Genomic DNA, 16642 nt, shown 5'->3' with positions numbered 1-16642 from the left:
AAATTTATAACTTTTATAATGTAAACTTATAACTTGTTCTAAAATCATGTCATCATGATAATTATTGTGTTTATTATTTTATATCTCTAGGTCAGAGTACTTTAGAGCCATGCTGAAGAAGGTTGGAGAGTATGGGCCTAACTATGTGCCCCCCTTTTCTGAGACTTTACGCACTACCTTGCTCGATAAGGAAAGGCGTGTTGTGGAGCAAGTTGCAACAAACATAAAGAGAGATTGGGAGAAAAATAGTGTCACACTTATCACTGATAGGTGGAGTGACACGAGAAAGAGGTCTATCCATGGCATTGTAGCTTGTTCTCGAGGGGAGATGCATTTTATGTCATCCCTGATGTTTCAGGGACTGGGAAGTCCGCAGATCAGCTTGCAGTAGAGTGGATCTCTGGCATTGACATTGTTGGGCCACATTTGGTGATTGGTTTTGTGGCTAATGGTGAGTCCACAAATACAATAGCAGGTGTCATTGTTCAGGGAGTGTATAAGCATATCACATTTTCTTATTGCATGGCATATTGCTTGAATAACCTTTTGAAGGATACTGGTGAGTTATCATGGGTCCTTCTTGTGATACATGATGCAAATCAAATGCATAGCAGCTAAGAAATGCGTTTCCTTGAATTTGAAACTTACGAAACGTTTCTTAAAGTACGAAACGTTTCTAAGAGTAAAAAATATGGGCGTTTTTAACTTCTTTTATTTTTTTGGTGAGTTGGAATCCAAAACATGGTTTTTTTGACAAAAACTATTGGGCAATGTTAAACATGATGATTATGATGTGTAATGACTCGTGAGAGCTCAAGATTTTGGATGAGAGACTGATTTTTTTGTGATTTTGTTTAGTTATTGGACTATGTCAGTCTAGTATCTATTCTTGTCTTGAGATTTGAATATTATACGACTTTAGTATCATTTATGAGTTATTTATGATATATTACGATTCATTCTTGATTTTGACGTTTTGTCAGTTTGTTTTGAAATGAGAATCATGATGTTGCAACTTGACTTAGTCCATATTATAGATAGGCTATTTACATATTAATTTCAATTTTCTTTGTATAATATCATAATGTTTTGAGTTCTAAACCATAGTATAGCAGACTAACTTTGACATAAGTAACAAGTCAATAATGGATCATGGATATATAACATATAATGTATTATTCTCAATTGACTCTTTTATTACTCAGCTCAATTAGCCATTCTTTGTTTAAGAGAGAGTTTCATAGATGTTTAGAATCTCTTCCCTCAATCAAAACTATTTAAAATCCCTATATAAAAAAACCCGCGTTTACCCCCTCTTGAAAGAAACTTACGAAACACGTTTTTGACGTTTCTGGCTGCTATGATCAAATGGTTACTTTTATTTTAAACCACCGATACCTTCGCTATAAGTTTACAAAAAGATAAAAAAAGATGTTGTAGAAGTATTTAGACACACGGCTTGTCTACAACTTTTTGATGTTGGGACGCCTCAGAGAATGTATGGGTATAGTGAGACAGTTGTTTGTCATTGATGAGTTTAGTACTTCTTCATTGGCAGTCACTTCTGTGGGCATAACATGCAAAGAAAATGCAAAGAGCAATGAATTTTGGGAGTGTAAAAAACTTTGATACAATGGTTGTGGCCTATTGTACAGTTGTTGAGACTCGTTGATGGTATGCAGCCATGTATTGGCAAAGTGTATGAGGCAATGGATAGGATGATTGAAAAATTAAAAGATTTAGTGTTTGATGCTGAGCAATATGAGGAGGTGCATGATTTGTGTATTGAGAGGTGGAATGCCTATAGCTCACCTCTGCATTCAGCTGCATTTGTTTTGGACCCTGAGTTTCAGGGTAAAGATCAAGAAAATGATGCTGAGGTCAATCTCCATTGGAGGTAAATTCTTGAGTGCATGGTGCGTGATGTTGACACTATGTAAAAAAATTAAAGATTAGCTTGCTCTCTATAGGAGAGCAAAAAACTCTTATGGCTGTGCGGATTCTCTACATGACCGATGTAGGGTTGGGGCACCTTTGTGGTGGGAGGATTTTGGATCAGATAGGCAAGAGTTGCAAAAGTTGGCTGTTTGTATCTTAAGTCAAGCAGTGAGCTCCTCTTGCTTGGAGCAATTATGGAGCACCTACAACCATATTGCTTCAAAGAAGAGGAATCGCCTTGGAGTAGAAAAAGCAAATGATTTGGTCTTTGTTAGTGCCAACTTGAGAATGGTTTGCAGAAGTGTTACATCATAGGCCGATCCATTTACCCAGTGGGAGATGGAGTAGGAGGAGGAGCATGCTCGTTTTATGGAGACTATGCATGGCACCCATGATCATGAGGCTAGCACTTCAAGAGCTGCAGATGCGCATTTTGTTGGAGATGATGATGATTCCCTCTAGATTTGGCCTTATTCCTTGCTAGAGTTCATTTTGTATGTTGGTTCCAGGTTTATGGTTGGTTATAGCTTGGTATCCAGTTGCCAGCTACCTATATGATGTCATGACCTATTGCCACATGGCACAGCTTGTAGATGCTCATTTTGTTGCAGATGATGATAATTTCCTTTAGATTTGTTCTTCTTGAACATTTTTTTTAACTTCCTATCTTTGAAGTTTGAAAACTCTTTTGTAATACATTGATTGTTAAAGTTTATCCATACGGTTTTATTTGTCATTTGCTTATCTCATGTTCATTATGTGATATGCTGATAAAATTCAATGAAAAATGATGTTTTTAAAGCTCAAACTGTGCTTGTTTATACATTTCATTGCAGTAGAGTCCAATGTGATGAGCTGAAAACTGTTCTATATGTGAAAATGCATTTTTTTAATATGCCGTTTCCTCCTCTCCCCCCCCTCTCCCTGTCCCCATTCCCTAGTTTTGGCCGACCCCCGTCCCCTATCCCTTGTTTCTATGGCCTCAACCCTTGTCCCATCCTCTACCCTTGACCCAACCTTATCCTCATTGCACTTAGTACACCCTTGCCTCAACACGTGTGACATGTCACCCCGCCATATCTTGCCCTCATTGCCTTACCTTGCCTCAATCCCTGTCCCATCCTCTGCCCTTGACCCAACCCTTACCCTCATTGCACTTAATACACCCTTGCCTCAACACGTGTGTGACATGTCACCCTGTCATATCTTGCCCACTTGTCCCTACCTTGTTTTGCCCCTGTTGATTGACCCTACCACCATCTTCTTCTTAGTTTCTCTTTTTAGCTCTCCCATTGTTCTACTTTGCTCCTGTTGACACTTGTCATAGACTAGCAATCTTAGGGTAAAGTAGTCCTTGCCACACGAGGGCAATGAGCTGTACCCTAGATGGCCAAGACAGCGCAATAGTAACAGCCCTGCAATCCCATCTACATCCTCTCCTACATGTAGAGATGTCATACAAACCAAGCTTTTTGAAGGTATTGGCCTTACCACCATTGAAACCAACAATAATGCCTGTCCTGGGAGTCATACCTACTAGATATGGTACATTAATTGCAACAAGAAAACATTAAAGGAGGAGTTGAATGGAACAAGGAAGAAAGTGCAAGAATTGGAAGAGCACATTGGTTAGATAAAGAAATGCTAAGATGAGACCATGCATCAGGTATGGAAATATGAATCAGAGAAAGAGATTTCAGTAAAGCAAATCATAACATAGATGGAAGAAAAACAACTTGAAACTTGGTTGCCAAGGAAATCAGAGTAGGAGGTGTGGATGACGGATGGGGCAAGGTTGAAGTCTTAGATGATAAAGAAATCAAGAAAGATATTTTTGTTTCGGAACATGAAATCATACAAATAAGGGTGTGTAGAGCCATCCCATTCATTAACATTGGAGATTCTTCAATCGTGGTCAAAGGAAAAACACTTGGTATCTGAGATATACAAACATGCAAGAAAAAGAGAGATAATGAAACAAGGAACCAAGATATGGATGGTAGATTAGCTCACACTGACCAAACTCGAGCATAGTAACAAGGGATAGCCATTGTCTAGCTTCCCGTCCTATTAACATCCTGTCCCATTTCCGTCCCCATGTTAGAGCCCCCACTCATGGTAACAGGGGATGGGAATTCCTGCTCCTGTCCCCTTTCCCAAGACCCATCTCATGTTTCTATGAACTCGAGAGCAAGAAGCAAAAATTGACTGAAGTACATGAAGCCCGAAGATAGGGAAAATGGGCCGTCTATAGATGCAGTAGAGCCGTCATTGTAGAGTTCTGGACACCCATAGCAGAAGGGAAGTGACCATTTGAAAATGTTTAGATGGACCTTTTGACATATTACACCCCTATCTTATAATGATAGGTTGACATTAGAGCTTACTTTGATTTTTCTTTTAATTTCCAGCTGATTATGCCTGTTTGGCACCCCAAGTGGAATTTATTTTCCATTTAGATAGTTGTGGCACTAGATGTCAACTATTTCGGGACATAGGAAGTTCTCTGAATTTTCAGATGCAACATTTTGGTCTCATAGGCTGATTTCATCATTTGTAGACATTAATATTACTTTCTTTCTTTCTTTCTTTCTTTCTTTGGACCAGTAGGTAACTCTAGGCTCTCCAAATTTTTGTAACTGCACTATCTGGCAAGGCCTCCTCTTTGTCTACCTATGAGGGTCTTCTTAGTTGAATTGGACCTTGAAGCAGTCAATCCTAGACCTTTGAAGAAGTGGGGATAACGTTGTCGTGTGGTTTGAAGGCAGGACATTCTAAACGCAATATGACTTGATTGAAGTGACTAGGTAGGAGGTATAGGACATTGCCCATCTTACATACATGTGTGAAGAGTGGAGAGATGGGAGGACATAGTATGAAGATTGTTTTGCATGCAGTTGAGGGCAGAGATGGAAAAATAAAAGCTCTAGTTTTTGAAGAGGGCTAGGAAATATTGGGTAGCTTACAAGTTGTGAGTGGTAGGAGAAGAAGGGCTAGGAAATATTGGGGAGCTTACAAGTTGTGAGTGGTAGGAGAAGAAGGGCAGGCCTGTTAGTGTAATTTGTGTTGAAAATTGCGGGCTGAACTTTGGCATCTCATGTGTGCTGCACACAGGGAATTGACAGCATGATTGGTGGCTGATTACTGCAGGATATGAGCAGGGTTACTTTGTGCCAAAACAGGGCAGATCTCTGGGCCCTGGGGAGTTTTGGGCTGATGTCTGTCGCTGAAAACAGGGTATTTCAGGAATGATTTATAGCAGCCCACCGCTGTTATAAATTGCACTATTACTGTGGATGCTTTGCTGTCTTGAAACTAGAGAGACAATGGACTGTTTTGCATAAATCTTGGTTACTGCTGTCCTAGGTTGAAAGCTTGATGTATTGGGTTGAAAGAGTGGTGATTTTGATCCAGTGCAAGGACTTTCAATTATTTGTGGGCTGATTCAGTGCAGGACCGTTCATATCTATCAATAGGGCTGTTCTAGTTACATAAAAGCATTGTTTGCTGTCTAGACTTATACATGGTGAAGTATATGCATATAGGGCTCTTCATAGTTGGGTTTATGCTAAGTCAAAGAAATTGATGTACATGCAGATATATATGTTGTGCATGGTTTGGAAGCAAGATTTTATGAAATATACAAAAGTTTTAGTTGAGATTTGAGACTATTTGGTTCCCTGTTATTGGAATTCGATATCATCTCTTTTTCTTCTCACCTACCTTCCTTTGAAATCTCTCTATGCATGTGTGTGGAGCTCTTCTTATTTGAGACTTGGCATCTTTTGGCCATACATGCAAAGTCTCTCAATATCTTTGGTGAACCCGACATGAAAGGCGAGAGGAAGAGTTCTACAGCATCAAGTTTATAATGAAATACATGTCTTTCTCATCACTCAGGAACCAAAGGTTGTTTTAAAGAGTCCCTTCTTGACAAGCACCCCCCGATCCAACAGAAAATATAGAATCAGTTGGTATAGAATCTGACATAATAGGATTTGTACTTGGGATTGGAGAAAATAAGTACTATGGAAGTGCAGTGTAATCCGAGCCAAATTCCACTTGTGAATGGCCAGTCTATAGTGGAGATTCCGAAGGTCCTACAAGATCATTAGTTCTATGAACTTTTGATATCCATTTGATAGATTGGCCAATTGAAGATTGTGGATGTGGGTGAAATTCCCATCTTCTGTGATGAGCGGCTAGTGCAATCAGCAAACGGAATGATGTCAACGTGACAATAGAACAAATGTTTCTTTATAATCAATGCCTTGCTTTGTTGAAACCCTTGCACTACAAGGTGAGCCTTGTACTCGTCTAAAGTTCCATTAGCCTTTAGCTTGGTCCTAAAATATCCACTTCGTCCCTGACTTTCTTGTGACTCGGACAATCCATCAAAGTCCAAATTTCATTTCGATTAATACTCTCTAGCTCCTTTTCCATGGCCTTTCGCCATTTGGGGTGCTAAAGTGTCTCTTGCTAGCTATCCAGCTCAGAACGTACTATGTAATTAGTTGTAAACAATGATACAAATGAAACATGCAATGCAAGCCGAGTAGATCTTTGAGGGTTCTTTAGAGTGAAAATCCTCGAATCTTGCATGGTCTATTGGTATAACAAGGTAATGGGTCTCGCAAACGAGGCTCAGGGGATTGAAGAATCAATGGAAGTGTTAGGAGTGGAGAGTAGATCTGGCTCAAAAGACATTATGTCCAATGGAATATGTTGAGGTATGAGCGGTCAAGTATCCAATGATAACATCCAATGTCATGAAGACAATCCCAATCAATCTTTGATGAGCCAAAGTAAGACCAAAATAAGCTCTAGAATATCCAAAGTCAAGCCCAAACGAAGCGCCAATAGCATTCAAGTCCAAACAATGTAACTAGCATGTGTAGGTAACATAAGCATCAAGCATGTACCAACAAGTCATACATAGACCATAGGTATAACCTTTGTCACAAAGCATGCCAGTGTAGACCCATGTCAAGTAAATGTCAACCAATACGTAGCTCAAACAAGGCTCAAAATACATTCCGGAACCATCCAAAGCATTTGCCAACCTTCGTTTGCATCCCAATAGTCATATGAAACACTCAGGAAACACCCGTGACCAATAGGCAAAGCATAAAGTGACTAAATAAGCTTCAGCCCTGGAGTGTACAGCAATGATTTAATTGCTTTGCATGTGGTTAAGGGCCGAGATAGAAATAGAAAAGAAAGCTGGAGTTTTTGAAGACAGATAGGAAATATTGGGGAGCTTACGGGTCATGAGCAGCAAGAAAAGAAGGGCAGGCCTGTTAGTGCAATTTGTGTTGAAAATTGTGGGCTGAGCTCTGTTATCTCATATCTGCTGCACACAGGGAATTTACAGCATGATTGCTGGCTGATTACTGCAGGATATGAGCAAGGCTGCTTTGTGACAAAACAAGCCAGATCTCTGGGGAGTTTTGGGTTGATGTCTGTGGCTGAGAACAGGGTATTCCAGGATTGATTTATAGCAGCCCATTGCTGTTATAAATTGCACTTGAGGGGACTGTTTTGCATGAATCTTGGTTTATTGCTGTCCTAGGTTGAAAGTTTGATGTATTGGGTTGAAAGAGTTGTTTGATTTTGATTCAATGTAGGGATTTTTAAGTATTTAGAGGCTGATTTAGTATACGACTGTTTGTATCTATGAACAGGGCTGTTCTAATTACATAAAAACATTACTTGCTGTCCAAACTTATGTATGGTGAATTGTACGCATGTAGGGTTGTTCACAGCCAGGTTTATGCTGAGTAAAAGTATCAGAAATTGATGTAGATATATATGCTGTACATAGTTTGGAAGCAAGCTTTTATGAAATATACAGAAGTTAGAGCTGAGATTTGAGTCTATTTGGTTCCTTGGTATTGAGATTTCATATCATCTCTTTTTCTTTTCATCTTTCTTCTTTGAAATCTCTCTCTCTCTCTCTCTCTCTTTGTACGGAGCTCTTCTCACCTGATATAAAACCAGCCTTCCTCCTCGGATAGGGTGGTAAATAACCTAATTAAGCACCATTTATCGCAATTAATAAATTCACAAAATTGAAATGCACAGTTTGCCATATAATCTTAGACATTGGACACCTTGTTGGCCCCAAAAGTGGCACCCCTTTTAGTATTTATTTAACTTAATTGAAGAAGAAGTTGATGTACAATGGGATTCTCCCAACCCCTTTCGGTATTTCAACTTTCCTTGTTGTCCAAAATGATTATCAAGTCTTTAATCTCATTTGCCCCTTGATTCGGGCAATCAATTGGCCTTCACCTGTGTTGATGGAGATAGAAAATGCCCCAATTTCATTGATTTTCTAGCCCCTCTACTTGAATTTGACTGAAAACAGCTTCAGCCCTGTTGAATCCAAGTTTTGGAGCTTCCAAAATTTGGCACACTTCCGAAGGTTGTTGCTAAACCCTAATTTCTGCTATAGATTAGGGTTTACAATAGAGAAATCTGAAATTTCTCAGTCTTTGGTGATCTCAATGTTATAATGTTCGGAGCAAGGTTGGAAGATGGGAGAGAATGTTGAGGAGAGAGAAAATTCAGACTTTCTCGTGTCGAAGAACCGAAGAAAATTTGTCATTTATTGCTTCTGCCATGTCTCGATAGCTTGTAGATGCAAAGAATTGAAGAAAATCAATCATTTACTGCTGCTGCTCTGTCTTGACACCTGCTATTGATTGGTGTTCTTTTACTCTTGGTTGTCTCAAAAGGTCTTCCAATACTGGAAATCAGACCAACATCTTTTCCTCCTCTCTTGCAGGTTGATTATACTAAAATGCCTCTCTCCAGGCTCTAATGACATTTTTTAGTCTTGTATGGGCATTTTTGACAAGTGGCAATGTTAAGATGGAACCAACTCACAACTCAACTTCGGGCCAAAAGACAAGCTTTTTCAACTTCCCCAAATGTGCAAGGAGCTTTTTTGAAGGTAACACGAAAGTTTTTGGTGCTCTCGCAAGGTCCAAGGGTGGAAATCCCGGCCCTTTTCTATAACCCCCTCACCTCTCAACCCATAAAGAAAACTAACCCACATCCCCCCCCCCCGCCTCACTTTTTCACTCAAGTTACTCACCTTCCCCACTCTATTTTTCGATGGGAAGCTTTGAGCCACTTAACCATGCCCAAGCGTGACGTACAATAGCCCCACGCTGTGTCGCCACCAAGGAGAGCCAAGCCTCGAGTAGAGTATCTCCCATATACCATCCTGAACCAACTCCTCCCAGGGCATAATCCGAAGCACCCGTATGAATTTCAAATGATTTGGTGAAATCTTGCATCTTAAGCATTGACGTTGAACTCATAGCCCTCTTGAGTGCCTCGAAAGCTTCTTGCTCTCTGTCTCCCCATGTGCTGCCAATTCTGTATTGTCTCTATCTTTTTGGGATCCACGGCTACTTTTTCCTCCTTTACAATGAAGCCTAAAAACTCCACCTCTTTTACCACGAATTCACACTTTTCTGGATTGGCAAACAGCTTGTGTTCTCGAAGTCTCTTCAGCATTTTCCTTACATGCTCCTTATGCTCTTCAAGGGTCTTGCTAAAAATCAAGAGGTCATCAATGTATACCTCAAGAAACACATCCAAAAAGTTGCTGAATGAGTTATCCACCAATGTGCAAAATGTTGGCGGGGCATTTGTCATTCCAAATTCCAACAGTAGCCACTCAAAACTGCCGTAACGAGTACGAAATGCCGTCTTCTCAATGTCTCCTTCTGCTATGCGTATTTCGTGATACTCGGAGCGTAGATGAATCTTAGTGAAAAATTTTGCTCTAGCCAACCTATCCAGCAAATCATCTACTAGAGGCATAGGATACCTGTTGTGTATGGTGATCTTGTTGAGTGCACGGTAGTCCACACACAGCCTCATCGTCCCATCCTTTTTCCTAACAAACAACACAGGTGCTCCATAGGGCGAATGGCTTCTCCTTATAAATCTTGCTTCTAACAGTTCAGTAAGTTGTTTTTTCAACTCCACCAATTCTTCATTCGTCATACGGTATGGTGGATGTGCCGGCGAGGTAGCCCCCGACACCAACTCTATCCTGTGATCTACTGAGCGTTTCGGGGGTAGCCTCGGAGGTAGTTTTTCGGCATGACATCCTTGAACTCTTCCAAAATCTCCCTAACCCTGTCATCTCCTACTATGGGTTCTCTCTCTTCCCCTTCTGGCTGATCCATTGCTCTCATGATACATAGGTGCATCGAACTTCCTTTCTTTAACTCCTTTTCTACTTGCTTAACACTGCATCACTGCGGGGTCTTGCCTTTGTCCTTGTTCATCTCCCCTGGCACCCTCATAACATTCTCCTTACTACTACTCTTCCCCTTAGTTGCCTTTACTTCCACCTGTGCCATCTTCCCTTTTTCTTCACTTGTCGCATCTTGCCCTTTTGCCTCCACTCATCTTGGATTCAACTGCGCTTTTGGTCTATAGTAGTTTATCATCATTGTTGACCCATTCATGTCTAATACAATCTAATTTGTCCCCTTCCCAAAAATAGCCAATATATACTTGTCATACCATGTCAATCCCAAAATTCCCTCAAACTCATGCATCGACACAATCACAAAATCCATTCTGGCTTTCCAATCTCCTAGTTGTATCCATACTCCATAGGCTATACACACATTAGAATCTTTGCCTTGCCCAAAACTTATAGTACAAGTCTCCAAATTAGACCACTTCTCTACCTTAATCTCCCTTGCCAGCTGCGGTTTCATGAAATTGTGAGTCGCACTGTGTCTATCATCAACCTCTACTTGTGAGCATTCACTATCCCATCTACATACAAATGTTGTACTACGGGTAACTTAGCTTCCATGAAACTTGCTTGAACCTGTAGTACTCCCACTTTGGGGCGCTCTGCCTCTTCTCCTGTCTCCTTTGCCTCATCCTCTTCTACTTCTATGATTCTCACTCCATGATGTGATTCACTCCTATACTCTTGATCCGCCACACTAGTTGTTGCCACCCGTGATCTGCCCATCCCCTGATTTTGCGGACAATCTCTAGCAAAATGTGATGCTCCACATGCAAAACCTCCCTTCGTCGGCGCATTCCAATTTGTGAAGCCTCTTCCTTGACTAAAACTACTCCTCTCATTACTCCACTGTGATGACGTACCCCCCAGTCTTGGTAACTTTTTGTGCCTCGACTCATTTCTCCACCTCGACCCACCGGCGGTGTTCTTCATGAACTGGCTTGAGCTTGATTCTCCGTGTTGAATGATGTTCCTCTCCCTGCTCCCATAGGTCTACGTAACTCCATATATGCGAACGTCTTAGTCATCTCAAATGCTGCTTTGATATCTTCAGGTTCGTGCTTTTCTATCTCCCTGCGAGCCCAATCTTGTAATCCATACAAAAATCCATGTAACTTGGTAACTGCATCCATATCTTGTAGCTGTAGCATGAATGATCTATACTTCACTATGTACTCCCTCATCTTGCCTGTTTGTTGCCTCAAAGCACGCCACTCATCTCTCACTTTGAATTTTTCATTCCTGGGGATAAAATAATTTCTGAGTTCTATACGTAACTCTTCCCAACTCATCACCCGAGTTTTCCCTTGCTCTATTCTATCTTTCTCCTTTGCCAACCACCAATCATATGCTTGTTCTCCTAAATGTTGAGATGCCACTTCTCCTCGTCTCCATGTGGGCACTTTTAAAATGTTCATGTATTGCTACATGAGATTAAGCCACCTCTCAAGAACCAAAGAATCTCTTTCCCCTTTGTTTTTCTTCGGAGGCGTGGTTTTGTATTTTCCATATTCTGAATCCGAATCCTCAGTTTCATATTTTGCCTCTTTTCTCTTCCCTCTACTCTTCCTTTGTTGCTCTCGGTTCATATTCATCAACAATTGGGTCATTTGTACAAACGCGGCTTGAAAATCCATATTACTAACTTCCACTCCACTCGCCATGCTTCCTTCATCATCTTCATTATTCGTAGGTGCATCCAAGTATGGTGGTTTTGGTTCTATTTCCTCATGATCCAATGGTCTAGACGTTTCTTCCACCTCCTTTTCTTTTTCCTTGTCTCGATCCCGGATCTTTGGCATCTTGCCGCCCTCACGCGTGATGAAATTTGCTTCTCGTGAGGTATGCTCTGGGAGGAGTCTTGGTTTAGGATGGTCACCCTGTATGCTATGAGTCCAAAAAGATTACTTCTATCAAACAAAGATGGTCTACCCATGAAAAGGAGATGTTGGCAGTGGTACATTGCTTGTGGAAGTGGAGGCACTATGTACAGGATAAGCACACCAAGGTTCATACTGATAATATCTCTTTGAAATATTTTCAGACTCAGCCAAAGTTGTCACCCAAACAAGCCAGGTGGCAAGAATTCTTGGCTGACTTTGATGTGGAGATCTTGCACAAACCCGGCTCGGCCAATAAGATGACAGATGCATTGAGCCGCAAGGCCAAGCTGCAAGCTATAACCTTCTCAACACGGAGCGAATTCTTTACTGCGGTAAAGCAGTCCACTCAAGCTGATAATGAGATGCATAAGCTAATGGAGGATGTGCTAGAGGGCAGAACACCGTGGGGAATGTATGAGATCAAGGATGGATTGCTGTACACGCATGAAAGACTCTACATTCCAGATGACAATGAGCTCAAAAAGACTTTGCTTAAAGAAGCGCATGATTGTAAGCTGGCAGGGCACACAGGACATACAAGAACATTAGAAAGCCTACAACGTCATCTGTTCTGGCCAAGGATGCGGGAAGAAGTGATAGAATATGTTACAACATGCCCGGGCTGCTAGCTAGTGAAGGCGCAACGGCTGAAACCAATCGGTCTACTACAACCTATGCCAGTACCGTCACGCCCATGGGATGTGATCAGCATGGACTTTATCTTGGAGTTGCCAAAGTCCCATGGGTACAATGGGACTTTGTCTTGGAGTTGCCAAAGTCCCATGGGTACAATGCAATCTTCATTGTAGTAGATTATTTCTCGAAGTAAGCCCATTTTGTGCCCACGTCCATTCCACCACAGCAGCTACAGTGGCACTGCCTTTCTTCAGTCGCGTCTTCAAATATCACGGGTTGCCTCTCGCCATAGTCTTTGACCGGGATATTCGGTTCATGGGCAATATATGGAAGGAGTTGTTCAAATTGCTAGACACTCAACTTAGGTTCTCCTCCGCATATCACCGGCAGAAAGATGGGCAGACAGAGCGGGTGAATCAGGGTCTTGAAAATTACATTCGCGCCTATGTTCGTGCTGATCAAAAGGATTGGACCTTGTTCTTAGATGTGTTGGAGTATCATTACAACTCCTCACTTCATAGTGCAATTGGTTTCACTCCCTTTGAGCTCGTGATTGGGAAGGAGGTAATCACACCCTTGGCATTGGCAACAGAACAAGTTCCACGCGTGGAAGACCCGGATGCGGAAGAGTTTTTGAACAGGTGGAGGGATAGGCTGAAGGCGGCCCAAGAGAGCCTAAAGGGAAGCAAGATCATCATGGCTAAGCGTTTTAACACGAAGCGACGTCAACTTGAGTTCTTCCCAGGCGACTTGGTGCTAGTGAGCTCACAAAATATGGCTTTATCTAAAAACCTAACACCAAAGTTCAATCATAGATACTACCAGCCGTACAAGGTAGTGGAGCAGCTCAACGATGTCACTTACAAGCTCCAGTTACCTAGAGGAGCATGCATTCACGATGCATTCCATGTCTCTCTGTTGAGGCGCTTTCATGGTGATACAAAGTTTGGACGGCAACTTCCCCTTCCTGCTTCGCATGCCAACTTGCCCTTTGAAGCCGAGGCAATCCTCCAATCAAGGTTTGTCTCTGGGTGGCCTGAATTTCTAGTCAAGTGGAAAGGTAGGCCCTTGAAAGAGGCGACATGGGTCAAGGAACCGGATGTGCTGGAGAAGGCGCGGGATTTGCTACTCGAATTTTTCAATAGAGATTAAAGACGTGCTCCTTGGCTCGTTTGTACAAAATGTACATACCTTTTTGAGAGCATAACTAAGTAGGGGTATTCTTATATGTATATTCAACTTTCTTCAACTTTACTAAGAGTATGGGGATTAAGAGTGCAAAATATCATCATCCTTAGGCTTCCATCTCGAAGTGGGCTTCGAGTTTTTTGTAGGAGGAAGGGTATATGGGAGGTACCCTACTCGAGGCTTGGCTCTCCTTGGTGGCGACACGGCACGGGGCTGTTGCACGTCACGCTTGGGCATGGTTAAGTGGCTTGGGGCTTCCCATCGGAAAATAGAGTGGGGAAGGTGAGTGACTTGAGTGAAAAAGTGAGAGGGGGCGGGGGGGGGGGGGGGGGGGATAGTTTTCTTTTTGGGTTGAGAGGTGAGGGGTTTATAGGAAAGGGCCGGGGTTTCCACCCTTGGACCTTGCGAGAGCATCAAAAACTTTCGTGTTACCTTCAAAAAGGCTCCTTGCACGTTTGGGGGAGTTGGAAAAGCTTGTCTTTTGGCCCGAAGTTGGGTTGTGAGTTGGTTCCATCTTAATAGGCAGCCTTCCCAAATGGTTTTTCTAGCATTATTCATAATTAAAGATTAATTTTCAGTCTTTAAATACTGAAAATTAATCTAATAATTATTTTGGTGCCTAGAAAAATAATGTGACAGTCCAATAATTAATTTGGGCAGGCAACTTTCATTCCTGAGTGTCTTTGCGCCATCTTTGACAATCAGATTGGCATCAAGTACCATTAAACGCCACTTCTCTAGTGTCACCAATTGACACTTATGGCCAAATGAATGACCTAGGCCAACTGGCACTAGATACCACAAAGTACTTGTGCGGCATAACTTATAGCAACTTTTGCCTTTGACATGCTGTGATTTCCTTGGGTCCTAGGCTCGTGTGCAACATTTACTTAACCATGTGATTAAAAATTAATTCACATGTTAAGTGAGGTTTCAAAAACACATGTCCTCATGACATGAGAGCTGGTGTCTTTTGGACATACATGCCAAGTCTCTCAACAATGTGTGGGTAGGCTGAAGGGCATAGATTCCTCACCTCTCTTCAAAGCATTTGGCCTTTACTATGTTGCTTTGTCTTTCTCCTCTTCTCCCCATTTCTCCTTTACCTGTCTTTCGCAGTCCTCATATGAGGATATCTCTAGACCACCACCCCCATCGCAGTGCTGTCTTGGCTGTATTGTTTGTCTACCACATGTTGTCTCTGTTTTGTCTATGGGGACATGAGGCTTCTGCGAGGCCACATTTCCTACAAGTAAAACAGCCATTTGGAAGACCTAAGTACGACGCTAGCTGAAGCTTGTGAATAGTGGCAGTGAGGATAGACTTTGAGAGTCCACAACATGCGAGGGGACTATGTTCTTCACTGAAGGGTAGAAGAGGGACTGCTAATCTACCTCATTTGTGTAGGACAGTGTTATCTTTTTAAATTGACTTTGAGATGCCATCAGTACTTTTCTAGCACTGCAATGGTCTACAGCAACAATGATGGTTGCTTCGGAAGCAAGACAATAGGTTTGTTTAGGACAGTAGCTGATCGTAATTAAATCTTCTGTTTGAATTTGTATCTGATGGAAGTGAACCATTCACATGCTCTATACTAAGAGTTTGTGAGGTAGTACATGCATCAGCCAGAATTGATCATTTTGATGGATCGGTTTAGCGGAAGCAAAGCAGTTTCGATAGATACTTAATTGTCTTATGTTATTTATCAGAAATCAGATCAGTGTCATGATTCAGCTCATACTGTTTTACTATATTTTAATCTGAAGCAAGTATGTTTGTTTTCAGGGCAACTGATGATACTAGGGTTAGGCCAATTTATAAAGAAAGAGCTTACAGTGGGCCTTTAAACTCTCATGCAGCTCCTGACCACCGTCATATGAATGGACAAGGGATAGCAAGAAGACCTGCAGGTATATGGTTTTAATTGTAGGCACTCAGTTAAGTCATCAAAGTTCTCAAGTTTCTCTTTTTGGGTTTTGGTTTCTTCCAGGTGGGAAGGATGTTCTGGAGAAAGGAGTGTTCATACAGAAAAAAGGTCGATTTTCAGTGACTCCTGCAGATGTTGAGTTGGAGGTATAATTTTTGGTTAGGCATTATGTATCAAATAAGGCTATTTTACAGGAGTTAAAATGTTCACTCTATGTGCAGAATCATGCACAAACACTGGCTAATCGAAGAAATTCAAGCTCACAGGTGAATCACCCTGGAAGCTTTTTGCATTGGGGTTTCATGTTTGGTTGTTAAAGGCCTAGACAGATAGCACGTTCTTATAACTTGGTCTCTGCCTCAGTATGCAAATGGCAGATTGTTAGCTTGCAAAAGACACCATTGCTTTGGCTTTTGTTTTTGGTCATCTCTTCACATCATTACAAACATCATTGAAATGTAGGAGCTTTTCACCTGTGAATTATTGTATTTTCTAAGGAATCCAGGATATGTCAATCCTGAGTTAAATATCTCAAATTTATTGCACTCAATCAGTATTGCTTGTGAGTTTAGGATTATGAAATCAGGCATGTTGTTTGCTAATGTGCTGTGGAGTCACAAGCTCACACTGCAAGATGTCTATGAGGAATAGCTGTTGCCTGTCAGACAGCGAAAAGCTGATTCTGGGCAGCTGTTTTGCAAGTATGAACCGGCTGGAAACCTGCATGATGATAGAAGTATGCTAGACATGAATGAAGAACTTGAAAGGCTCGTA

At 41.6% G+C, this 16642-nt stretch overlaps 1 protein-coding gene across 2 annotated transcripts in view; it reads left to right on the top strand.

Annotated features, from left to right (window-relative positions):
- The window catches only part of LOC148041291 (uncharacterized), a 164133-nt gene that overhangs the window by 87576 nt on the left and 59915 nt on the right, over positions 1–16642 (top strand). For both annotated transcript variants that reach the window (XM_087678866.1, XM_087678864.1), the window contains exons 13-15: positions 15727–15851; positions 15932–16014; positions 16090–16134. In XM_087678866.1, coding sequence (XP_087534992.1) covers positions 15727–15851; positions 15932–16014; positions 16090–16134 — 253 coding nt within the window. The remainder of the gene's footprint in view (positions 1–15726; positions 15852–15931; positions 16015–16089; positions 16135–16642) is intronic.

Source organism: Lygodium microphyllum, chromosome 1 (assembly GCF_053477565.2).
Source record: "Lygodium microphyllum isolate KBCC chromosome 1, Lygodium_microphyllum_v1.1.10, whole genome shotgun sequence".
Classification (NCBI taxonomy): Eukaryota; Viridiplantae; Streptophyta; class Polypodiopsida; order Schizaeales; family Lygodiaceae; genus Lygodium; species Lygodium microphyllum.
Note: the sequence above shows the minus strand (reverse complement) of the source record. Positions and strands in the feature narration are given on the sequence as shown.